The sequence below is a fragment of the Geotrypetes seraphini genome, chromosome 2, assembly GCF_902459505.1.
Source record: "Geotrypetes seraphini chromosome 2, aGeoSer1.1, whole genome shotgun sequence".
NCBI lineage: Eukaryota > Metazoa > Chordata > Amphibia > Gymnophiona > Dermophiidae > Geotrypetes > Geotrypetes seraphini.
Window position 1 is genome coordinate 367,898,497 of NC_047085.1, and position 26,899 is coordinate 367,925,395.

A 26,899-nucleotide genomic window follows, 5' to 3' on the forward strand; every position below is an offset into this window, starting at 1 on the left:
GACAGGCTAGATGGGCCATTTGGCCTTTATCTGTCATTATGTTTCTATGTTTCATAAGTAAAAAAAAATATTTTCGCTTACGCAAAAACCCAGCAGGACTGCCACTTCACAAAGGTCAGGGGTTGTATTGTGTTCACCGCTGCCTTGTTTATGTTGCCACAGCGTGCATGACTTTCACCGTGAATGTCATCCTATAAAAAGAATAAGGCAGAATAAGACTCATTCAGACTCTTAAAACAGAAGCAGATAAAATTGTTTTGCTTACTATTCTCCAAGACTGCTGCCAAATTGCATCAGCATTGCAAAACCAAAATGGTGTGTGCATTTAAATAAGATGCCAATACTGTCAATTTAAGTTGAAAGATTCCCATGCTTGTGGATGTCACACTATGGAGCAAAAACCTAATCTGGAAAAAAAAATGTGTATACATGCAACAAACAAAATTTTTTTAAAAAATAAATTCCGTTCAGCTTCTATATCAGAATTCAGGATGAACTCTAGTGAAAATTGTCCTTGGTCTTTCCTGGGCAAGGCTAGTACAGTTACTTTCCCTAGGACAGCCTGTGATTTTTTAACCCAGACCAGTTTTCCAGTGCACAGCAATTTCAGTTTAGAGGAAAATCAACATAAAGGCAAAACCAATGCTGGTTCAAAATAAACTAACATTCAAACAACTTGCTTTAAAAGACACTGTTCTCTGTACCATGCTAGTGCAGAACAGATCTCTCAGTACAGATGATTCAGGCTGTCAGTGTCTGCAATTAGTTCAGTCCACACTACAAACACATCTTATAGAATTTCAGGCAAGGCAGGATTAATTCTTCGAGGGCCCCTATGCACCCAAGTACACTGGGACCCCTGGCCCTGCCCCGCCCATACCCCGCCCTCACCCCACCATGCCCTGCCCCATTTATCTATTTTCTTATCTACTTCTTTAATTCCACCTGTATTTCTTTCTTTTTTTTAAATTCAAAACAAAGATTAGCATACCAGTGCACAGTTTTTCTTCTATGCCACCCCCAAACATCTCTGAACAAATTCCCCTTCCTTCCCTTCCCACCTACTTACCTAGGACAATAACTCTGAACCCTTTCAATACGTATATAAAAGTGTTCAAATATATTGTAAAGCAGTAATACTATCCGAAATATAAGTCTATATTAAAAACCAGGTTTACAACGCCTCTCAACTGCCTCACTCTACGTCAACCAACTATAACCTATATGTATAAATAACCAAATCTGTAACTCTTCTCTTACGTTCCACTCCATGTAATGAAACAACAAGGCAAGCAGTCCACCAAAGAATCCAACATGAAAAAAAAAAAAGATTGGCAGAAAATAAGGAGATTCAAATCAGGTTAATTCAAGGTGCTCCCAAGAACCATGCCTCATACATTTTGTCAAACAAGGCTAGTCAACTAACAGAAAACCATGTCTTTCATACACACGGAACACAGATACACCCTCACCCAATATGGAGGGAGCCCTATCTTCATGCGAAGTAGTATCAGGCCAGCAGCACTCTAAACAGGCTGCTTGGCCTTGTCCGTCGGGAATTTCACTCTACCGCATTACTGAGGTAGGGCTCGTTCGTGGTCAGTGGGGAGGGAAGGATGGAGGGTCAGTGGGGGTTTGGCTGCGCAGTGGGGGTCGGAGGGTGCTCAAGGGTTCTGCTGCACAAGGGATGGGAGAGAGGGAAGGATAGAAGCTGGGCAAGGTTGCACGAGGGATGGGAGGGAGGGGAGGAAAGATACTGCACATGTGGGGGGAGAAAAGAAAGAAGAAGAATTGGGGTGAAGGAGAGGAAGGGAGAGATAGTCATGTGCATACCCCGAAAATAAGACCTAGTGACGTTTTTGGGCCCCAAGTAAATATAAGACACTGTCTTATTTTCGGGGCAACATGGTAAATAAAACACATTAAATAGAAAACATACATATCAATATAACTAATAAAAGTAGGGGGGCAAAAACAAACCAGAGCCACATACAACCAGGGAAATGCTGTTAAAGTTGTTTTGTTGTTATTCAAGCTAGTTTTTCTAATTTTTTTACATAAGGATAATCAAACTATAAATGAACCAAAACTGTTCAGAAAGGAAATACTTGATAGAAACAATCAAGTTACCTCAAGTGCAGGCAGCCTTGAGGACCAGGGTACAGGCAGCCAGAAGGACGAGGCAGACCCAAGCCGCGACAGCAGTCAGGAGGGTGCAGGCGACCACGAGTGGCGAAGGCAGAGAAAGGCGGGAGCACAGCATCTTAAAGCATGGCGGCCGCATGACTTGAGGCACGTGAATCAGCTGATGCAGCGGAAGTAGACAGTGTAGTCGTAGCGGCCGCGAGACTTGAGGGTAGCGTATTCCGGGAGGTTCGTTTTCAGAAGGGTCCGACATAGCAGCATTTCTCACAAGCTTCCGGCGGCTGCTCCGAAGTTTTCTCTCTGCCGCAACTTCCTGTTTCCGACAGGGCAGATCGCTGCAGAGAGGGAAAGCTTCGGGGCAGCTGCTGGCAGCTTGTGAGAATGGCTGCCATGTCGGGCCCTTCTGAAAAGGAAAATATAGCTTTTTAACAGAGCACTTCGGATCGTGGGGCCTGCTGGATCTGTGGGGCCCAGGGCAGCTGCTCTGTTTGCTCCCTATAACGCCAGCCCTGAGGTTCCCCTGACAATGTTGGGCCCTAGGCACGTGCCTCGTAGGCCTATTGGTTAATCCGGCCCTGATTTCAGGTACGTTATTATTCAGGTCTGATACAGACCATTTAACTTTTTTCAGGAAAGCTATCTTCATGGCTCAGTCAGCACTATGGCTTTTCTAACTGATTCTCTGAAGAAGTACTAACGAAACGGATCCGTCAGAGTCAGTTTTTGTGCCACCAAGAAAAGTGGTTTCTATGTTTCATGAATTTTCTGATAGTACAGAGTCAGTTTCAATGATAAATTTTGAAATCTTTATCTGTTTATGAATAAACTGCTATTTTTGCACAGAATTGCCATTTTCCACAAAATTGCCATTTTGCACAGAACTTTTCATATGACCTCATACAATGTTATTAACTTTAACAATCACAATAACTTTATTTATACAAAATTATAAAATCTACTGAAAAAATTTTTTAAACATCAATTATAGCATTTAATGAATTATTACATTCGTATAAAAAGGATGGAGGCGGACCAATGATTGAAACCTTTGGCTGTTATGAGACGCAGTAAAACGGTCTGAGGTTTTGCCTTCTTCCATTTATGATCTATCAGTGCAATTGAATTGACAAAGTTAATTTTTGTTACATTCTACTTTTTTTGTGTATATTTGGTCTAAGTCAAAACATGTGGAGGGGCAAAATCGAAAGAAACGTCTAAGTCACAAGTCGTCCAAAGTAAAAAACAGCCTAGGACACATTTTCGAAAAATATGTCCAAAATTTTTTTTATTTCAAAAATCATCTAACTATATGTCCTGCCGATCTGAATGTCCAAGCCGCTAAATTGTCCATCTTTATACCACATTTATGTCGAACTTTTCGTCCAAGTCAAAAACACCTAGAACAAGCCCTGTTGGACGTGGGAGGGGTCTGCAAAGTGATGGACTGAATACCCAGACATGGCACCTAAATAGTGGGGTACCTTACAGGACACTGCTGTGAACTTCACAAAAAGGGTGCCATGTCTTCTCCTCACTACAGCTCCCTTATAGGTCACGGTGAGCCCCCAAAACCACCTCCAGAATCCCCTAGACCCACTTATCTACCACCCTAATAGCCCTTATGGCTGCAGGAGCCACTTATATGCCAGTAAAAAATGGTTTGGGGGTATATAGGGGAGTGCACATGTTTAAGTATCAACGCAGTGATTACAGGGGCTTATGGGCATGAGTCCTCCTCTCCATGAGTCCCTAACCAACCCCCAAGATGGCTTAAGCCGCCTCTGTGCTGGACGACTACACTTTCCTATGCCAGGCTGCCAGGTGATGATGGTCTGGAGGATGAATTTTAAAGGTGTGATTACGATTTTTATGGGGTTGGGGGGGTCGGTGATCACTGAGGTAGTGTGTGGGGGGTCTATATTATGTGTTTGCAGTGCTTATCTGGTGACTTTAGGTTGGTTTTTGTGACTTAGACCATGTTTTAAATGGTCTAAGTCACAACTTCCAAGTTCCGTCGATCCTGGGCTGTATAACTTTTGGTTATACATGCTGTATGACTAAGTCTAAGACAGCCTACGTCCCGCCCAACTCCCGCCCTCGACACTCCTCCTGAAACGCCCCATTTAGCTTTGGTTGTTCAGCGACACTATGAAGGCCTAGGTCATTTAGAAATACATCCAAAACCCGATTTGATTATCGGCACTTGGACTTATTTTGACAATGTTCGTCCAAGTGCCGACTTAGGCCGGTTTTTGGACGTTTTTCTTTTTCGATTATGAGCCTAATAAGTTCCATATAGCAACCTGTCAAACATTTTTGGTTATGGCTGCAGGACGACTAAGTCTAGGTCGGCCCACATCCCGCCTACCTCCCACCCTATCCACTTCTCCAAAAACATCCCTTTTCGCTCTATGCGTAAGAGGCAGGGTAAAGCTGGTCTTAGATACGTCTAAAACCAGTTTTGATTATTGGTAATTGGACAACCTGTCTTTTTGATCGTCCAGGTACTGACAGGCCAGTTTTTAAACATTATTTTTTGTATGTGCTATGCTTAAGAAATTGGAAGTTAGATGCCAAAAGGCTGGACACGTTTCACAAAATTTCCTGGTATGGGTGTGGTATGGGCATGGCTTCAAAATAGACATCCATTTACAGAGCCATATGCCGCTCAGCGTGTTAACGCATCTACCTAATGCCTAAAATGTAGGTGTTGCAAAGAAGGTCTACTTTTGAGCATGAGTTGGGCACGAATTAGGTGGATAAGACTTAGGTGTCACTTAGGCGTACCGGAGGGATCCGCATATAGGTGAATGGAGCTTTATTTTTGGGAGTATAGAGGACTCCAGTTTGATATTAAGGTCAAAATTGTTTAATAATGCATTAGTGCTTGTTAGTCATTAATTGGGCTTATTATCCACTTTATTTGGATGCCTAAGTCAATGGACATCCACATTGTGGATGCCTAAAGTTAGACATCCTTTACAGAATCTGTCTCTTTGAACACAAGTTATGACTTCAATAAGAAAAAAATAATACTAATATATTTTCAAAAGTCATACTAAGGGGCCTTTTATACTTAAAAGCACTAAAACGTTCATTTTTTTTTTTTTTTAACTAATAAAATGGTTTGTTCTGGCTCCTATCTAGAACATACTCGTGGTTCAAGGATCATATAGGAGGACCATAGTCAATCCTTCATATACGGAAATAAATCTATATGACATTTTTCAGAATAAGATGTCTATTTGTTGTGTTCCTCTGTGGAATGAAGGTCTTTCCAAGGTTTGTTTATTGTTGAAGCTTTCATAACATTGAACTGATAAGTTTTTTTTCTGAGTTTCATCAAAGCTCTGTACTCTTCAATGAAAGCTTGTAAAAGTTTTCTCTTTGTCTCTGGCTATTGTACTCTGAACTGTAATATGCTTCCTACATGAAAGCAAAGCTAACCGTGCCTTTTATTTGTCCTGGCTGGGCTCTCTATCCTTGTATACACATCAAGTCAACAACAGCCAAAGCCAATGTTGGAATAATGAATGAGAGTATCTGAAGAAAGAGAAATGTAAACTTCATTGATCCATGTGTTGGGAAATGTGTTATATCAAGCACCAATAAACCATGAACCATTTTTTCTTATCTTTCTTTAGGTAAATAAGCTGTCTTTCACGTAGAGAATACCCAAGACCCTTGCTTACTTTAGATTTCTTAACCATGCGGATGTATTTTTGTATGATTTTGCGGTATATTAAAATGAAATTGACACTTGATATATGATTGAAAAGCAAAACACCCATTAACACATGTTAATGTCTTTTTAAACTTGCAATAAACTGTAAAATGGGTCCTAATGTATTTTAAATGCATGGGCTGTCCCCAACTCATTTTAGTAAAAGGGTCCTAAAGTCACATGGTAGATGCAAAAAATAGCAATTGGTTCATGGAGAATCCATTTGAAAAGTTCCTACTCTAGGTTTTCCAAATACCCATAACTATATAACCTATATAACAGTACGCAGCATTGTCCTTAAAATGAGACAGTCATTTTATCAGGATGCATGGCCATAGCATACAAACACAGATCAGTTAATATATTAACTCAACATATCCATTCTCTATAGTTGCCACAGTCCTAACTCAAAAAGCACTTTACACGCAGTTTGCACACTGAATGCAAAAATATAAAGTCCCTTAATGAGGGGAAGGGTTACTCAGAGAACCATGCAATATTATTGAAAAGTTGAGTTACACAATATAAATGCAATTTTACTAACTTAGATTTTTTTTAAATACAGATGCTCTCACCGGACTCATAAACATCATGACAGATATTATTTGGCGCTTCACCGGAGATTTCATGGCTCCAGACCTCGTTTGTAGAATTGTACGATACTTACAAGTAAGTGATAAACATGTTGGGCCCAATATTCATAGAAACAAAGAAACATGATGGCAGATAAGGCCAAATGGTCCATCCAGTCTGCTCATCTGCAGTGACCATTATCTCTTTCTCTCTCTAAGAGATCCCACGTGCCTGCCCTGTACTTTCTTGAATTCAGACACAGTCTTTGTCTCCATCACTTCCACCTGGAAACTATTCTACGCATCTTCCACCCTTTCAATAAAAAAGTATTTCCTTAGATTACTCCTGAGCCTAACTCCTCTTAACTTCTCCTATGCCCTCTCATTCTGGAGCTTCTTTTAAAATGAAAGAGATTTGCCTCATGCATATTTATGCCACGTAGATATTTAAATGTCTCTATCATATTTCCCCCTCCTGACTTTCCTCCAAAGTATACATATTGAGATCTTTAAGTCTGTCCCCCTATGCTTTATGATGAAGACTACCAACCATTATAGTAGCCTTCCCCTGGACTGACCCCATCCTGTTTATATCTTTTTAGAGGTGCAGTGGCAATCAGTATTTTGCTGACCACTGCTGGAATTAAACCCAAAATTCAATGTCAGGCCACATCTGGACACCAGCATTGAATTTCTGGATTTGCAGAGCCAGGGAAAACAGCCAGTTAAGTGCAATATTCAGCACTTAACTGTCTATGGGTTACAGCACAAAGATAGGACTGACTTTTAAGCGGTCCTATTTATGTAGCTAACCTGGCCAGTTAAGTGCTGTATATTGGCATTTAACTGGCCGTGTGCCAACTTCACCCTGGAACACCCCACAAATAGCCAGTTTCATTTTGGTGCTAACTGGTTATATTCAGCTGCACTAACTGGCTGAGTGCCACTGAAAATTAGCAGTTAGCCCCAAACAGGTGATTTAACCAGCCAGAAGCTGATTTTGGCCAGTTTAGTCATGTCAAATACTGACCTAACTTTGTTTTGCATAAAGCATTCACTTTAAATATGTTATTTATAGATTTATGAGATGTGTTAACAGTGAGGGGCTCATTTTCAATAAAAACATCCAAAAGAAAGCATAAACTGGCACATGGACGTCCAAGTCAAAACGTCCAAGTGGGCATTTTCAAAACTGACTTTATGGTTGCTTTGTCTCCAGTGTGACTAAATCTTAAGGGAGCGTGTTTGAGGCGTGTTTTGGGTGGGAGTAGGGCAGGCATATGACTTGGACATTCTGCAAGGATAATCAAATCCTCCAAAACCCACCCAAAATCTATATAAAGATGACACCTGCAGGCATAAGGACTATTGTGTACAGGTGGGTACAGTAAGCTTTGGGTAGGTTTTGAGAGCTCATCATACAATATAAGCAGGTTATAGTGGCATGTGTATCTGGGACTTTTAAAAGACATTCACTGCAGTACCCCCTAGAGTGCCCCCCTCTGCTCTGCTTAGATGTCTGTGTGGCCAGTTTGCTAAGAATGCTGGCTGCTTGGATTTCCCAATAGCTTGTGTTTCTGCGTTTTTTATTTGGGCATCTTTGTATTCGAAAATGGCCAAAAAAGATAGGCTTACTGAGGTCCAAAACGTCTAGATAGGTTATTGCTGTTTTGAAAATGGGCATTTTCTCTACTGGATTTCTGTATGTCTTTCCAAACTCGAACTTAGACGTCCTATCGAAAATGCCCCTCCACATGATCAAAATTGGTTTTGCCTCATTGCATCTTTAAAATTGTAGTTTCAATGTCTCTAGAAACTGCAAGACTACAAGAAATCAATATTCAAATGTACTTTGGTGCTCGGCAGTGGTACCAGCTGTATAAATGTTAAAAAACAAACAAAAAAAAAAAACCAAGCCACTTGAATGGATAATAATTTTGGACACATGAATTGTTGAACGGCTAAAATTATCAATCTCAAGCAATCCTTGAAAGACATCATTTAGATTTATGGAGAGTAATTTTATTGCTGGTTAATTAGATTGATAGGGCCTATTTGCTGCCTACTTTATAAAAATTTGGGTAGGCCTGTTTTAGATGAAATGTAGGTTGAGACGTGTGCAATTCCAGTAGAGCCTTTTTCTAAAATTCAAGCAGGAATGCAAGTGTATATACTGGCTATGTATGGTGTGTCCTACTATTTTTGAAACACACATGAAATACAGAGGCCTCAGTCTTTGTCAGTTCTAAAGGGGAAAAACAATTGGAGACCTCCCTTAAATCACTCCTTCAAAGGGTTGCCCAAAACATGCACTTTAAGAAACCTATACATGCACATGAGCAGCTCTAAATCCTAAAGTTGATCTATTTAGGCATAAATGCCCATTCCCCTCCAGAAATTGGGGATATACATGTAGATTTTGGTACTGTCCAGACCACACAAACCCTTGCCATAAGCAGCCACATAACCCTCCATTGTCCTATGTAGAAAAATTATCAGTCCACTAGGCTAAGAGAAGGTACATACAGAAAGGCAGTATATCAAATGCATGACTCCTCCCCCTTACCCTTATACAGTACAGATTTCCATGTGTGGAATCCAGTGTTTTAAAACTGGGTTTTCCATGTGTATCCAATTCATATATGTAAATGCTAGGATTTACACATGTGAATATGGAATAGGGTTTCTAAAGTAACCACAATAGGAATCTATGGGGTGTAGTTATCAATATGGGTTACTGCAGGGGTGACCACAATTTTTTGGCTTGCAAGCTACTTTTAAAATGACCAAGTCAAAATGATCTACCAACAATAAAATTTAAAAAAACACAAAGCACACTGTACACAGAGAAAATGTGAATTATCATTTATATTCGGATTTTTTTTTTTTTAAAGAGGTCAAGGCAGATGACTTTAAAATATGCAATATCACCTCAGTAACAACTATACAAAAATAGACAAATATACCCCCCTCCCCTTTTACTAAACCATGATAGGGAACTGCGCTGAATGCTCTACGCTGCTCTCAATGCTCATAGGATCCCTGCGCTAAAAACTACAATCGCGGTTTAGGAAAAGGGGGCCATAGTGCAAAATATAGACATTAAATTGAAAATAAAATCATTTTTCCTACCTTTGTTGTCTAGTGATTTCATGAGTCTCTGGTTGCACTTCCTTCTGACAGTGCATCCAATATTTCTTCCCTATCTGCCTCCTGCATTCTTCCTGTCCTCCAGACCTCATTCCATTCCCCAACCAACATCTCTCTCTGTCTTTCCATGAGTCCAACTTTTTCTTCCTCTCTCCCTGCCCCCTCCCCTTTCTTTCTTTCTGTCTCTCTCTCCCTGCCCTCTTTCTTTCTGTCTGTCCATCTTTCTTTCTCTCTCCCTGCCCCCCCCTTTCTTTCTGTCCCCTCTTTCTTTCTCCCACTGCCACCAATTTCTCCCTGCTTCCCCGACACCAGGCCAGATGCGTATAAGCGCTTGGCCCACAAGACTCCCCTCCCCCATCTCGACATCAATTCTGGCTGGCTTGGAACTTCCTCTCCAACGTCAGAATTGACATTGGGGGGCGGAAAGCTGTGGACCCAGCACTTCTATGCGCCTGGCCTGGCCTGATAATTACATCTCATGCATTAAAAAAAAAAGGTTAGCACAAATTCTGCAGAAATCGCAAGTAAAAGGAACCCACACATATTTTGACTGGCTCCAAAACAGATGTGAATGTGCACACAGTGTGCACTGTCGTGCATACTGTATTTTATAAACTACAGATGTAAATTGCAAATCCACCTGTTCTCCACTATTCTTCCCCAAAATATGTTTACATCAAACACCCCTTCAAGTACATTTATTTATTTAGTACTTAGTTTTATCACCCGTCCTCCCCAGGAGCCCACAACGGGTTACATGAATACATACCCAAGAGTATGGAGACATTTCACAACAAGGTAAACATTGGACAGGGAGTCAGTAGGCGGCAGGTGCACAATGGATCACAGGCAGCCTTGCCAACAAAGGCCAAGAAGGCCCTCAAGCAGCAATTCTGCCTTTGCACATACTTTTACATACAGGCTCCTGGATTCCATATATGGCAAGTTGAGTGCAGAAGTGCACATTGCCAATTTGCATGCACAATTTAATTGGTTAACAAGCTAATCGGTGCTGAAAATTGACCCTTAACATGCAATTATTGGCACCAATTAGAATTTACACACACAACTTGCTACGCATATTCTATAAAGCTGTGATGTAAATTCTACCGTGTGGATCTCAAAAGGGGGTGTGGCCATGAGAGGGTCAAGGGCGTTCCTATAAGGTACACACACTGTTATAGAATATGCCAAATCTGATTAGGTTGAATGGCTTTATAAGAGGCCTTATGTGCACACTTAGCCCTGAACTGTATTTAGGCCACCCACACTTAAACACCAGAATTTGCACATGGTTCTAAGATCCTCACGAAACTTCATGAAGCAATGGGCACAATTTGCCACTTAATTGGTGCTTCATTGAAGTTGTGTGCAGATCTCCTCTTCATGCAATTCTATCACTTGGCCCCTAACTTCTCCCACACGTAACCTAAAAGGAGACATGGGCATGGGTGGGACATTGGCATTCCCCAAAGTTAGGTGCCCAGTCACAGAATGATGTTGATCCATGCCTAATCTTGGATGCCAGATGGACTCGTTTTCTATCAAATGTAAGTTTGGTGCCCAAAATTAGATGCAACCTGCATGCTATGCCGGTATTCTATAAAGGTTGGCTGCCCTTTATATAATAGGGGCTCAGCGCTGATCTTTTTCACATCTAACTTTCAGCGCTATATACAGAATTCCCCCCTTATGCCCTAATCCTATAAACTTTTGTGCCATTTTACTTTTAGTGCAGAACGTTCTGTACAGAAGTTTTAAAATGATTTCAGGCACATAATTTAATAGAATCATTAGCTGCTAATTGGGATTAACAACCAATCATTGGCTATAATTGGAATTAATTGGAGCGAACTTACACTAATTAGCAAGCATGAGTGTAACTGCCCTCAACTGATATTCTATGAACTGTACTCGGCAAAATCCATAGCGTGTAACTGCAAGGGAGCGTAGATCTGGAAGGGGCATGGGCGAGACAGGGCATGCTGAGCATAGGACCAGCTCCGTGGGTGTTGGAGCACCCTCAGAATTGAGCAAACGCCATTGACTGTGTCCAGGGAGAGGTAATTTCCACTTGTTTTAGCAACCCCCCCCCCCAATTATTTTGAAAAGCTGACTCCTGTGATGCATAGCACCTATGCACAAAGGTTATAGAATACGAGCATAACTGCCAGCAGTTAAGTACTAGCATTACACTAGCCATTGAGCTAGCTTAAGTGCTTGTACCTACATTTGGACATACAACTGTGGACTTTTGCTAGTGTTCTATAACAGCAAAAGTCCACTATAGATTCACACTTAGACACCAGGATGCTGCATTCTAACTTTAGGCAACTTGTAGAGTTGCCAAATGAGGGGCTGCTGAAAAGTTCTCAGCCCGAACAACCAAGTTGGGGCAGCCTCCACTGAGGGCTATACACTTAGTCTAATGAATTTAGAACATCAGAACATAAGAATTGCCGCTGCTGGGTCAGACCAGTGGTCCATCGTGCCCAGCAGTGCGCTCCCGCGGTGGCCCTTAGGTCGAAGACCAGTGCCCTAACTGAGTCTAGCCTCACCTGCGTACGTTCTGGTTCAGCAGGAACTTGTCTAACTTTGTCTTGAATCCCTGGAGGGTGTTTTCCCCTTTAACAGCTTCTGGAAGAGCGTTTCAGTTTTTTACCACTCTCTAGGTGAAGAAGAACTTCCTTACGTTTGTACGGAATTTGTCCCCTTTTTAACATTAGAGAGTGCCCTCTCATTCTCTCTACCTTGGAGAGGGTGAACAACCTGTCTTTATCTACTAAGTCTATTCTCTTCGTTATCTTGAATGTTTCGATCATGTCCCCTCTGTCTCCTCTTTTCAAGGGAGAAGCGGCCCAGTTTCTCTAATCTCTCACTGTACGCCAACTCCTCCAGCCCCTTAACAATTTTGGTCACTCTTCTCTGGACCCTTTCGAGTAGTACTGTGTCCTTCTTCAAATATGGCAACCAGTGCTGGACACAGTATTCTAGGTGGGGGGTGTACCATGGGCTGGTACAGCGGCATGATAACCTTCTCCGATCTGTTTGTGATCCCCTTCTTAATCATTCCTAGCATTCTTTTCACCATGCGCATTGCGTGGACGGCTTCATCAACTTGTCGACCAGTACTCCTATTTCTGATTTTTTCGTTCTGTCAGAAAAATGTGTAATGGGAGCATCAGATTAGGACAGGCACTCTTAATCTATGGCTTACTTTATAATATCATAAAAATGTTGTCCAAAAGGAATGTAAATTGTGTTTGGTTTATTATTCATATGGCATGACTCATCCACTAGAAACTGTGAAAACATGAACACAGTGGTACAACATAAATACTAGGCTCATGACCCTGAGAAAATTGTAGAAAATTTTGTGATCATTAAAGCAATACTAATAAAGGAGAAAAAGGCAAGAACCAAATTGCTGTAAGAAATACCCATGTGAAATGACTCTTTTATATTTCATAAGGAAATAGAGAATCAAGTGTCAAGAAATGTAATCAAAGAACAGGAAAATGTGAACAAAAAAGAAATGTCACTACTGATTTAGTTATCACAGATCTGATGAAGAACTCCAAATGCACCATGGTTTATTGATTGCACATACTACACCTCACTAGCTCCACAGGGAAGCTTTCAGGAAAAATACAAATATTCAGAGCACTAACAGTACATTTTGAGAGACTGTGCAACATATCCCGGTTTAAGAGATAATGCCCTATTTGAGAGAGGTGTCCCATTTTACATAGAGCATAGAGATCAGAACAGAGACTTTCATGTTGTGATGTTCTTAATTCCACTGGTATGTTAGAACAGAGGTTCTCAACATGCAATACGCATACCTAGGGGTACGCAAACTCCTGGTGGGGGCAGGGCAGGATTAATTCTTCGAGGGCCCCTAGGCACACAAGTACACTGGGCTCCCCTAGCCCTGCCCCTACCCCGTCCATGTCCCGCCCCCATTTATCTGTTTTCTTCTTTACTTTTTATTTCCACTTGTATTTCTTTTTTTTTTAAATTCAAAACAAAGAAAGATTAGTATACCAGTGCACAGTTTTTCTTCTATGCATTATGCAACCCCCAAACATCTCTGAACACATCCTCCTTCCTTCCCTTCCCACCTACTTACCCAGGAATTTAGCTCTGAACCCTTTCCATGCATATATAAAAGTGTTCAAATATTTGTAAAGCAGTAATACTATCCGAAATATAAGTCTATATTAATAACCAAGTTTACAATGCCTCTCAACTGCCTCACTCTACATCAGCCAACTGTGTAACCCATATGTATGTATAAACAACCAAATCTGTAACTCCTCTAGTATGTTCCATTCCATGTATGTTAATTTTCAACGAAACAACAAGGCAAGCAGTCCACCAAAGAATCCAATGTGAAACAAAAGAAGATTGGCAGAAAATAAGGAAATTCAAATCAGGTTAATTCAAGGTGCTCCCAAGAACCATGTCTGATGCATTTCGCCAAACAAGGCTAGTCAATGCTAACAAAAAACCATGTCTTTCATACAAACAGAACACAGAAAATACTTTCGCCTAGTATGGAATAAGTAATCACAAATTAACCTCTCCCCCCTTTTACAAAACTGTAGTATGGATTTTAGCCACAGACAGCACTAAAAAATGCTCTACAGTTTTGTAAAAGGAGGGATAAAATAGAAATACATAGACAAAGGTTAAATAAAACCACCAAGACGCTGGATTCTGCATACAATGCAACACCACAGAAATAGCAATGTATGTCCCCTAAAGCAAAAAAAGAAATAAATAGAAAAATTTTTTCTACCTTTGTCTTGTCTGGTTTCAGCTCTCCTCATCTTCTTACTCTCTTCCTTTCATCTTCTGTCCTTCTGTGCCACTTCCAGAAACTGTATGCCTCCCCCTTCCATCTTTTCCTTCACTCCCATTGGTCTGGAATCCATCTTCTTCCATTTCCTCCTCCAATGATCTGGCATCTCTCTCCTCTCCTCTTCTTCCCTTCCCTTCCCTCTTCCACACCCACACCCCCATGGTCTGGAATTTCACTCTCTCCTCTCCCTTCCCCCCATTTCCATCAGCATCTGCCCCCTTTCTTTCCCTCCAACCCAATTCCATCCAGTATCCTTCCCCCTTATGTTTTTCCCCTTTCTCTGCACAACAATTCCATCAGCATCTGCCCCCTTTCTTTCCCTTCAACCCAATTCCATCCAGTATCCTTCCTCTTATATCTCTCCCCTTCCCCTGCACACCAATTCCATCAGCATCTGCCATTTTCTCTCCTTCCACCACCCTTCCATCCCACCCTGCCTCCTTTCTCTCCCTCCACCACCCTTCTAGGTCAGAGGGGGCCCGCTGAAGAAACAGAGCACTCAGTGGGTTTTTTTCCTTGGCAACGCAGGCCCCCCCAAGAAAGATCGGCATCGCTGGGCCTCCCCCTGAGAAAGATTGGCAGCGCTGCCCCCCCCCCATGAGATCGACAACACCGCCCTCCCCCAGCATCGCCATCAATCAACCTGAATAAATGACGTTGGAGGGGGTGGACCAGCAGATGCAAAGAGTTGCTGCAAGGTCCCGCGATGATTGCATCTGCCGGTCCAACCCTTCCGACATCACTTATCTCTTTCCTGAGCAGAGCCAGCAGACACAATCATCGTGAGACCTTGCAGCAACTCTTTGCATCTGCCGGTCCACCAGGTGATGGCGACGCCGGGGGAGGGCGGTGTTGTTGATCTCCCGGGGGGGCCCCAGCACTGCCGATCTTTCCCGGGGGAGGGCCCAATGATGCCGATCTTTCCCAGGGGGCCACGTTGCCAAGGGAAAAAAACAACAAATCAAGTCCTCTGTTTCAGCAGGCCCCCCTGACAACTTCAGGCCCTATGCACGTGCCTACGTGGCCTATTGGTTAATCCGGCCCTGAGTAAGGGGTTATGCAGCATTGTGTGGGTCTCCAACCCTCCTTCCTCCTCAACCTGCTGGTGGATCCACTGGTGTCATTGACGCCACCACCCCAGCAATTAATTTTGCAGTCTTGGTCCCTGCTAGAGAGATGAAGGAGGGTATTTTTTTATTCAAACGATGATGGGTCTCCACCTCCCAGCATTGAACAGCAACGCAAGCCCCCCCCCCCCCCCATCAACGGACTGATCAGCCATGGACCTCCCTCCCCCATTGACGAAAAGTAAGATAAACAAGGAACGCAGGTAAGAAAGGCAATAGCAACTGTAATTTTCCAAGCGTTGCTGCTTGCTCAAAGTTTCCCTCTGACACAGCTTCCTGTTTCCGCCTGGGCGCATAAGAGGGAAACTTTGGGCAAGCAGCACCACTTGGAAAATTACAGTTGCTGTTGCCTTTCTTACCCGCATTCCTTGTTTATTTTACTTTCCGTCGATGGGGGGAGTCCGTTGCTGATTGGCCCGTCGATGGGGAAGGGGGCCCGTGTTGCCTATTGATGTGGGGGGGATATCACCGTTTGAAAAAAAAAAATTCCCTCCTTCATCGGGCCCCCCTGACCATTTCAGGCCCTAGGCACATGCCTACTGGGCCTATTCGTTAATCCGGCCCTGTTTAGCCGTCTAACTTTTTGGCATCCTGTTTAGAGAATAAGGTTTTAGGTGAGATTTAGATGTCCAAACAATGTCCTTAATGTTTAATATTTCATTATTATGTTATTAGAATGGCGATTTTATGTTGTTTTTCATTAAAATTGTAATACTGGGAGTTGGATCTGTTTAATGTTTTTATTTAGTTCTCTTCCATCAGACAGAGTGCCTGGGATTTGAACCAGCAACATTAGGGTACAAAGCTATAAGTTTAAGCAGTGTGTTACAGAGTGAGCTAGCAAGCTGCATAGCAATTGTAAAACTAGGAGCCTGTTTTACAAAGCCATGCGTGCGGCAACAGTCTGGAAGCCCTTTAAATCTATGGGCTTCGGGGCCGTTACCGCTCTGCAGCCGCTAATGCGGCTTTGTAAAACAGGCCTTAGGTCTTATGGACATTATAAGAAAGTCTACTTTTGAGCATAGTTTAGTCAGAAAAAAAGGGTAGCTTTTTAGCAAGAAAACTAAAGCTATGTTTTTCATTTGCTGTGCTTCAGTTAATAGATTTTTTTCCTCTAATTAGCAAATAGCATTGCTGTTTGTCCCCAAAAATAAGTTTTGCATGCAATATATCTGTTTTGATTTGCCCTATTTATGTGGTGTCTTATTAAATGTATTTTGAGCTTAATAAAGCAAAAATAAAACCCAGCGAGCTATTTAGCAGATCGCATTAAGGACGTTCAAAGAGTGCCTCAGTTCTGTCCATAGAACTCAGATCTATTTGAAGCCCAAACTAAGCTCAAAAGTAGACCTGATTTTTATTTGCCTACAATAAAAGCATCATATGGACGCCCTAGGTCACTCAGTGTTATGTAAATGAATCAAAGGATGCCTAAATTGAGTCATTGCCCACACCACGCCCATTCTACGCCCATGCCTATTGAGTTTGGCGCAAGTTTTAAACATGGGCATCCATGAAATTGTGGCTGCATCTACAAAGTGGCATTTATGTCCTTTGGATATCTAAGTACCAATTATTGCTTGTTAAGACCCTTAATTGGCTCATTAACTACTTAGATGGGATGCCTAAAGCATGCCTACCTTTAGGCATGACTTAGGCACCCTTTATCTTATTAATTCATAATGGTAACCATAAAATTTTAATAAAACACAAAGCACACTATAAGCAGAGAAAATGTTAATTATCATTTATATTTGGGGGGGTTTCAAAGATGTCAAGGCAGATGACTTTAAAATATGCAATGTCTTCTGAGCTTTGCTTAGCCTGCAACTGTGGACCAGACCCCGGAGCCTCACAAGTGAAAACTGAGCAGAAGTATTCATTTAATAGTTCGGCTTTATCTGAATCTGATTCTTTGTAATTTCCGTCTGGTTTTTTGAGGCGTTCTATCCCATTCGTGTTTCTCTTTCTGTCGCTAATATACCTAAAGAAGGATTTGTCCCCTTTCTTAATGTTCTTTGCTAGGTTTTCTTCAACTCGAAGCTTGGCTTCTCTGACTGCCGCTTTGACAGCTGTACACCTGGCCATATATTCTATTTTGTCCTCCCTTTTCTGCGAGTGTTTGTAGGAAATAAATGCTCGTTTCTTTTCTTTAACGAGCTCTGAGATCTCTGCGGTGAACCATTGGGGTTTATTGTTTCTTCGCCGTTTACTTACTGATTTTATGTAGCAGTTTGTTGCTACGTTTAGAGTAGATTTCAAGGTAGACCACATAGCTTCCACATTATCGGTCACAGCTTGGTTTTGTAGTGCCCGATGGACGAAATCTCCCATGCGATTGAAGTCAGTGCCTCGAAAATTGAGTACTTTTGTTGTCGTGCTTGATTTAGTGAACCCTCTCCTGAGGTTGAACCATACCATGTTGTGATCACTGGAGGCTAGCTTATCTCCTACCGATACCTCCGAGACGCTTTCTCCGTTAGTGAGTACAAGGTCTAGTATCGCATGGGCCCTAGTGGACTCCAATACCAATTGTTTGAGTCATGCTCCCTTCATGGAGGATAATGGCCTTCTGCTGCCGCTAGTTGTTGCTGAAAGTGAGTTCCAATCTGCATCCGGCATATTGAAGTCCCCTAGCAGTACAGTGTCCCCCCGTAAAGTGATATTCTCAATGTCTTTGATTAATTCTGTCTCTTTGTCTTCCAGTTGTCTTGGAGGTCTGTATATTACACCAAGATACAGACATTTTTCGTTGCCTCTGGCCAGGTTTACCCAGAGGGATTCCGCGGTGTACTTGACATCTGTGATTCTCGTAGTTTTGATGTCATCTTTGGTGTATAGTGCTACCCCTCCCCCTAACTTGCCCTTTCTGTCTTGACGAAGTAAGTTGTAACCCGGTATAGCCATATCCTACCCATGAGAACCAAGTCTCGGAAATCGCCACCACATCTAGGGCATCATTCATTATTTCGGTCTCCAATTCCAGAATTTTGTTGCCTAAGCTCTGTGCATTGACATAAATAGCCCTCCATACCTTGTGATTACTAGGTCCCTTTGGGGAGTTTCCCATCTGAGTCAGTGTGGCTCCTAAAGAATTATTAGCAATATGAGTACTTACCTCAGATTCAGAAGCGGAGCTGCTACTCCTCTCCTCAGAATAGTTACTTACTGCACTGGTACCCTCCCCCAACTTACCTAGTTTAAAGCCCTGTGAAGTAGGCGGGCTAGTCAGGCTATTCCTAACCAATGACAACATAAACATGAAACCCCCGATATTCAAAACTGTTTAACCAGACAAGAGCCATTCCTGACTGGTTAAATAGTATAGAGGTGCATAACTGTGGCAGTTAGCAGCTATATCACACAACATAACCAGCTAGATGCAGATATTCAGCATCAAACTGGCTATGTTTAGCAGATTAAATAGACCACATGAATAACAGGCCTATCTTTAGCTGCTAAATAATTAACTGGTTAGCGTTGAATATCGACATAACCAGTTAAGTTACTGCAGCCAAAAATGAAACCAGATATTCAATGCCAGTTGCTGGAAATGGTCCGGCACTGACTATCCAAGCTCAACACCGGTGCCAGACAGCAAAAGTGCTGCCCATTTGCAGCTGAATATTGGGCCCGAAATATCTTAGCTTCTGGATGCCTCTAAAACTCTAATCGTACATTTACATAATATGTCAACATGTGTTTTCTAAGGCAGAGCTAAATATTTGTAAGTGGAGCCCAAGTGAGATCATATGCTTTAATTTTCTCCGCTGTGACCTTCTTATATTTTGCTATGACAATTAGAGTTCCAACACACATTATAGTCCAGCCTAGATAGATCCTTCCAATTTTGTAGTATTAATCCAATTGCTATAGATATTAATTATATTTAAAAACTTTCTTTGGTAGGAATTAAGTTCTATATAGCCCTAGTGATCTCAAGATTATTATGCTATATTTTAGTGCAGAGCTTCTTAAACCTGTACTAGGGAACTCCCATCTTGTCGGATTTTCGAGACATCCCTAATGAATAGGCATGAGGCATATTTGCATATAGGTGGCAGACATGCAAATCTGCCTCATGCACATTCATTAAAGATATCTTGGAAACCCGGCTGGCTGGGGGTCCCCCAGGACAGGTTTAAGAACTAATGTTATAGTGGATGGAAATGGAAACACTTGAAGAGGTTACATAGTACCTTGACAGTAAGACCAATTAAATCTATTTTTAGGATTGGAGGAAATAAAGTATACTAATTGCTATCAATGTAGCTTTGGGAGCTCAGTTTTGAAACTTAACTGACATATAATGGTTTTCCATAAACACTTGTATACATCATTAATGCCCTCATTAAGAGTAGATGAATTATAAGTGAAATCCATGACTTGTGTCTCTGACAACTCTCTAATATGTCAAATAAAGAGCTTCAAAACCATTTGAACATAAGAAAATTAAAATTAGGTCAGTGCTACAGAAATCCTTCAGAACATGGCTATGGTACTTATCTAAAAAAATAATGGGGGTCAGGATGGTCAAACAGAGCATTCTGTTTCAAAACCGTTCCACTGATATCATTCAAGATGAAGTGCCAAAACAACTCCTACCTTTTTTATTTAACCTTTTATTTGACATTGTTACTCAGAAGTAGCATGTGTTTCTATAGTCGGAAACAGGAAGCTGCGTCAGAGGGAAGCTTTGGTCAAGCAGCACTGCTTGCACAATTACAGTTCCCGTTGCCTTTCTTACCCGCGTTTCTTGCTTGTCTTACTTTCCATCGATGGGGGACCATGTTTGAAAAAAACAATGTTGATGCCCTCCTTCATCGGGCACTCCTGACCATTTCGGGCCCTAAGCATGTGCCTATTTGGCCTATTGGTTAATCCTGCCCTGGGTCTGGGATAAAACAAAGCTCAGTCCAACTAACATGCTAGAGTAATAAAAATCATTGAAAAGCTATGGAAGCTATGGATAATTAATATCTATAGCATGCTTCCATAGCTTTTCAGTGATTTTGGTTACTCTGGCATGTTAGTTGGACCAAGCTTTGTTTTATTCCAGACCTGTCATCTGCAAACATAAATGCCACAGTGACCCCTGATGCAGGCGTTCCTCAGATGCCGAAACACAGTGCTATGTCGGGTCCACAGCTTCTGCTTGTGTCCTTTTCTGAAATAAACAAGTTGGTTTTACACCAGTGAACTTCAGTGGAGTGCTCATTGTCCGTTCCCACTTCCTTTTGTACTGTTTTATACGTGTGGGTTCTCTGTCCTGTTGGACTTTTTGGTGTTTATTTTTCTTATGGGAGATCTACATCTCCAAATGCCTGTTACCTTGGCACTGTTGCTCTCATTCAACATCAGGTTGCGTAAAGCAGCCTTTTCACCATCTGCCAATTAAAAGGTTAATAATTTTTAAGGATTGGAATGTGTCCACTTTGAGGGAAATGTATATCTCTTTTACCAGTATTTTCACTTCTTAGAGAGTTTAGCTTTCTTGGGGGATCTCTCAGTTTTTATCTCACATACTTTTTGTGGGCTTCTATTTTGTATAACATGGGGGACTGTCCATGTTCTGCATGCAGAAACATAGAAACATGATGGAAGATAAAGGCCAAATGGCCCATCTAGTCTGCCCTTCCACAGTAACCATTATCTCTTTTTCTCTCTCTGAGAGATTCCACATGTGTGACTGAAGTGAAGGATTCTGCTAGCATATTTAGAATTTGGGAATCTGTAAAAGTCCAGCTTGTTCTAGGTTCCCGTTAGTAGATATATATTACAGTACTGTGTTTAGGTGGGTTAGGGTTATTATGGTTTGAAAAGTTTTTCCTATATAGATTTTCAATCTTTTTTTGCAGTTTTATGTTATTTTGCAAAGTGGCTGGCCTGTTTGAAAGCAAGCTCTAGGCGGGCATGGTCAACCAAAATAGAAACTTCGTAGAGTCACCACACAAAGAAACAAGGAGTGTGTGCTCTTCAAGAGAGGAAAATCACAATTTGAATATTTTTCATATGTCGAGTTGTAAGGGGGATGGCTCCATTGTTGGGGTTTGTAAAGTTTGTGATACAGAACTGGAGCTTCAGGGTTTATATTGAGATTTTGACCAATTCCATAGAGCATTGATCTCCAACATGTGACCCCAGGTCCACAGGTAGCCCCACTAAGATCTCCATTGTGGCCCTCAAACAGTTGGTTGAAATGCTCTTCAAATCCTATAAATGCCTTAACTTCAATCTTTCCCACTTCATATAGTAACTGCAAACAATCTATTAAGTAAGACTCGGGGTCTTATTTATGGAATTTGCTTACTACTGACAATATAAAATAAAGTGAGTTTTAAAAAATTTTCCTTGAAGTGGTCTAGAATCAATATTAGTATTAATTTTTAATGTTTAATACCCATTCTTAACAAGCAGATCAAGGCAGTTTACATAATTAGTAGTAGGTATAAGCTTGGAATCTTTTGGTGGCTCTCAGAGCTCTCTCGTATTCATACTCTAGCCCTTTACATGAAAAAGGTTGGAGACCACTGCTGTAGCGAATCCATACCACTTCCATACACAAGGATTTGTTGAATGTTGCCATCAAATATAATGCTGATTTAAAAGTGGAGGGGAAAAAAAGGTATGTTGTGAGGAAATGTCACTTTGACAGAGCTAAACCTGTTTTAGAAGTATCAACAACAGTGCAACAGAAGTACCCAAACTGACCAGATGTCTGTTGGATACCAGAAGATATGACCCCCAACTGGTCATTGACCACCCTCCCAGCCCTCAAAACTTTGAATGAAAGAGTACATACCTGTCTCTTGAACAGCATCACTTGGTATGGGAAAGCCTACTAGAGCATCACACAGGTATCTTAAGTAACCTGGTGAGTGGGCTAGTGAACCATAGAGAGGAGGACCCAGGCTCACAAGCCACTCTAAGCACTACATTTATGGTGGAAAGTATGAGTCCACCAAAACCCTACACTACTGCCACATAAGTACCACCTGCAGCCATAAGGGCTATTGGGGTGGTAGACAGGTGGGTCTAGTACAAACATGGGCAACTCCGGTCCTCGAGGGCCGGAATCCAATCGGGTTTTCAGGATTTCCCTAATCAATATGGACTGAAAGCAATGCATGCCAATAGATTCATGCATATTCATTGGGGAAATCCTGAAGAGAGAGGACCTTGAGTGCATGGAAACTGATACACATAATTTCAGCCCCAGTGATACTGTGGGGAAGGGGGTCTGCAGTGCACTCCTGAGCCAGGCTTCTGTATGCAAGAAGAGTGTATGTAAGAGTAATATGAAAATTTATGGTTTGCTAAATTTTGGGTTTAGGTTTTGATCCTGAGTTACAAGTTTGAAAGTAAATGTGTGTGTGACAGCTGTGCGGGGAAGGCAAAAGTGGTGTTGAGAGGGGATAGGGAGAAGTATGTATGTATTTTAACCTTCCCCAATGAACTAAAGATTTGTCCCAAGGGACACGGCACTAAGGGCTACTTTTACAAAGCGACGCTAGCGGTTTTAATGCACGCACCAGATTAGCGTGCGCTAGCCGGAAATCTACCACCTGCTCAAAAGGAGGCAGTAGCGGCTAGCGCATGCGGCAATATAGCGTGCGCTATTCCACGCGTTAAGGCCCTAGCGCGGCTTTGTAAAAGGACCCCCTAAGAGTCCTGAGGATGGCTTTTCCCAGTCACAGATAAACTGGACACTGGAAACATACGGGTGGGCAGGGTCAACTATATTTGGGAGGCTTGTTTCCACACAGGCTGCATCTAATAGTGTTTTAAAGCAGTCCTGTGAGTGTCCTAATAGGTAAATAAAGTTTGTCAGAAATAAAGTTTGGGGCGGAAAAGTTTTCATGTTTACCTGGAGAGATGTAAGAACCCAGCTGGCAGGAACTGTGGTCTGAACCAGCCAGCAGGCCAAGGGGCCTGGGGGGGCTAGAAGCCTCAGTGAAAAGGCACAGTCGCATGCTGAAGTTTTGGTTTGCCCTATTTTTTGAACTGTGATATATTGATGGTGAGGTGCCTATGAATTGTTTAAATACGATGGCACCTTGAACTATGATGTAGGATAAAAAAATGATGCCTTAAAATGATGGCTGAACGGAAAAGGTGAACTGCACTTAATTTTGGAGTTGATTTAATAAATCAGGTGACTCTTTTGGAACATATTCCAGTATCCTGGTTTTCCTTCCAACCAGCCATAAAAAAAAGGCTCAAAATCCTGCTTGCAGTCCAGGCAAGGCTTTCTTCAGCTGGTGGGGCCTCGCCCATCCACAGTGCATATGACAAAATCACAGTGACAGCTGCACATGTGCAAAGGCTTCCAGATGCGGCCTCCAAACTCAGGACTTCCAAAACCCGGACAAATTGTCTGGTTTTGGCAGTCTCTCTGGGTGCCTGGACGGTCCTCTAAAAAGAGGACATGTCCGGGTTTTCCCAGACGTCTGGTAACCCTAATAAAAGGGGTGGCAATTTTCAGCCAACTTAGGCAAGGAAATAGTGGTAGAAAATTGTTCATTAAGTAGATTTTTTTTCCTACAGCTTTTAATTCATTTAAGCAAGGATTCTTGTGGTTTCAGGGTTAGTGCGTCAAAACAGTTGTGCATTGCAATATGGCATTGCCTTTGATACAAACAGTAAATATTGTGATATTTAGGATGGAATATTTATAACAATAACATTCCCTTAACCATGAACAGTTACAGCATTATTACTCATTCTGGGGTTTTTTTTTCTCAACAGTTGAACAGTTTAGATAAACCTTGAACAATTCAGCACATTTATTAAGGGCAATAAAAAGACTAATATTTTATTTTCTGGTAACATAAATAAGAATGGGCTCTGGAGCCAAAATAAATTAGTCGCACAGCAGTCAAGGACGACAAAATAATAATACTTTATTAAAGATATGCATGAACTAGTCTTCACTAATAACCTTCACTAGTTGGCCCCTAGCTGGATCAAACATATAGTGCCTGTTTTACAAAGTCGCGCTAGCGACTGCAGCGTGGTAACGGCCCCGAAGCCCATAGAGATTTAAAGGGCTTCGGGGCCATTGCTGCGCGGCTTTATAAAACAGGCCCATCGTTTTTCAAAGTCCCCAGTGACACTGGGCCTCCTTGACTGTAACACCTGCAGTTCACACATAGATAGTGAAGATAAATGCAATTGGGCATCGCTGCCCTGAGCTTTTATAATTCCCAGTTCCTGCTCTCCTGGCTCCACCCCTTCCATGTCACTTCCCCCTTGTGTGGGCCTATGGATTTTAAGGTGGTTCTGACGCTGTGAAGGAATATTCTTAAGACGAAGTAGCAGCGTCTTATAGACTGCCTCACATAACCTCCCTCTCAGCTCAACCATGCCCAGTTTAGCAACTGCCATGTCGGGATCCACCACCTGTGACAAAAAATCTGCACTGGCATGATCTTGACCTGCCCAATGGCAAACCTCAAAACTAAAGGGCTGGAGGCTGAGGAACTGTATGCCCAGTTTAGCACCTGCCATGTCAGGGTCCATCTCATATGACAAAAAAAAATCAGCATTCCAATTCTAAAAAGCAATATATTTATAATGCTTAATTGAATATAAAGCAAATTAATAGAACCATTCATACACAATACTCAATACTTGGTATTTACATTTTCTTGGAACACAGCGAAGTGTCTCTGTAGCAATTAAGATTTCATTCCCGCTATGGCGTTTTTACATCAAATCGTCACTGATCCATTTAAATTTTCTTTGAATTGTCTTCTGCTTATAAGATATAGTTCTTAAATCTCACAAATATTTCCCTCATTTATAAATATTATTTAGTGATAAAGTGCATAAGTGCAATAACAGCTTATTTGTTCCAGATCAGTCATTTTTCTTTTGCTGTGTCAAGGGAGGATACCCCCTATAAAAATAGATTAGCACTAAGGGCTCCTTTTACGAAGGTGTGTTAGTGGTTTAACACGCGTAATAGCGTGTGCTAAACTGCCGGCCGTGCTAGCCGCTACCGCCTCCTCTTGAGCAGGCGGTAGTTTTCCGGCTAGCACGCAGCTTCGTAAAAGGAGCCCTAAATATCAATGAACAAGTTAGTCAATTCAATCCATATTGAAGAATTTTCATTTAAATACCTTTTTCATGGTGCCACTGCCACTCTCTTACTCTATTTCAGTGTTTGAAAATGGCAGCGGCGTTTGACTACAAACTTACCCGCTCTTTTATGAATGTATAGCGCAGGTTTTAGCGCTGGCAAACTGCTCCGATGCTCGGAGGCATTCTAGCGGCACTAGAAAAGGTTAAAAAAAGAGCAACCAAGATTAGGGTTACCAGATTTTCCATCTGGTAAAAGAGGATGCATGACCCTGCCCTGTTTTACCCTGGGCCCATCCTGCCGCCCAAACTCAGCCCCACACAAACCTTGTCTCTTTGGGCCGGGGCTGGAGTGCTTCTGCGCATGCACAGATTCACTCCAGCCCCGATATCACCATCTTTTCAAAAGCCGGACAAGTGCTGGGTTTTAAAAAGCCGTCCGGACATCCGGATATGTCCTCTAAAAGTGAAGACAAAAGAGGCCATGTCCATGGAAATCTGGACGTCTGGTAATCCAATCCTAACCAAGATAATAAAGGGGTTGGAATTTCTCTTGTAGGAGGAAAGACTAAAAAGTTTAGAGCTCTTCAGCTTGGAACAGAGATAGCTGAGGGGAGATATGATTGAAGTCTACAAAATCCTGAGTGGACTAGAATGGGTACAAGTGGATTGATTTTTCACTCCATCAAAAAGTACAAAGACTAGGGGACGCTCAATGAAGTTACAGAGAAATACTTTTAAAACCAATAGGAGGAAATTCTTTTTCACTCAGAGACTAGTTAAGCTCTAGAACGCATTGCCAGAGGTTGTGATAAGAGCGGATAGTATAGCTGGTTTTAAGAAAGGTTTGGACAATTTCCTGGAGGTAAAGTCCAAAATCTGTTATTGAGACAGACATGGGGGAAGCCACTGCTTGCCCTGAATCGGTAGCATGGGAATGTTGCTACTCTTTGGGTTTTTGCCAGATACTGGTGACCTGGATTGGCCACCGTGAGGACAGGCTACTGGGTTGATGGACCATTGGTCTGACCCAGTAAGGCTATTCTTATATTCTTATGAAAATAAAGGGATGCTTTTACCAAACTGAGGCAAAAAGTGGCCCTTACACAGATCTTTCCTGTGTAGAGAATGAAACGGGGGAAAAATCTGTCCCCATCTCCACCCCATTGCTGCGAGCTCGGTCCCTGCCGTGTCCCCGCAAACTATCTGATCCCTTCCACAAAAGCCTCAT

At 42.0% G+C, this 26,899-nt stretch overlaps 1 protein-coding gene across 1 annotated transcript in view; it reads left to right on the forward strand.

The window, feature by feature from the left end:
* NPSR1 (neuropeptide S receptor 1) overlaps positions 1-26,899 on the forward strand; it is a 271,780-nt gene that overhangs the window by 133,260 nt on the left and 111,621 nt on the right. The window contains exon 3 of the mRNA XM_033932853.1: positions 6,435-6,538. Within this exon, the coding sequence (XP_033788744.1) occupies positions 6,435-6,538 (104 nt within the window). The remainder of the gene's footprint in view (positions 1-6,434; positions 6,539-26,899) is intronic.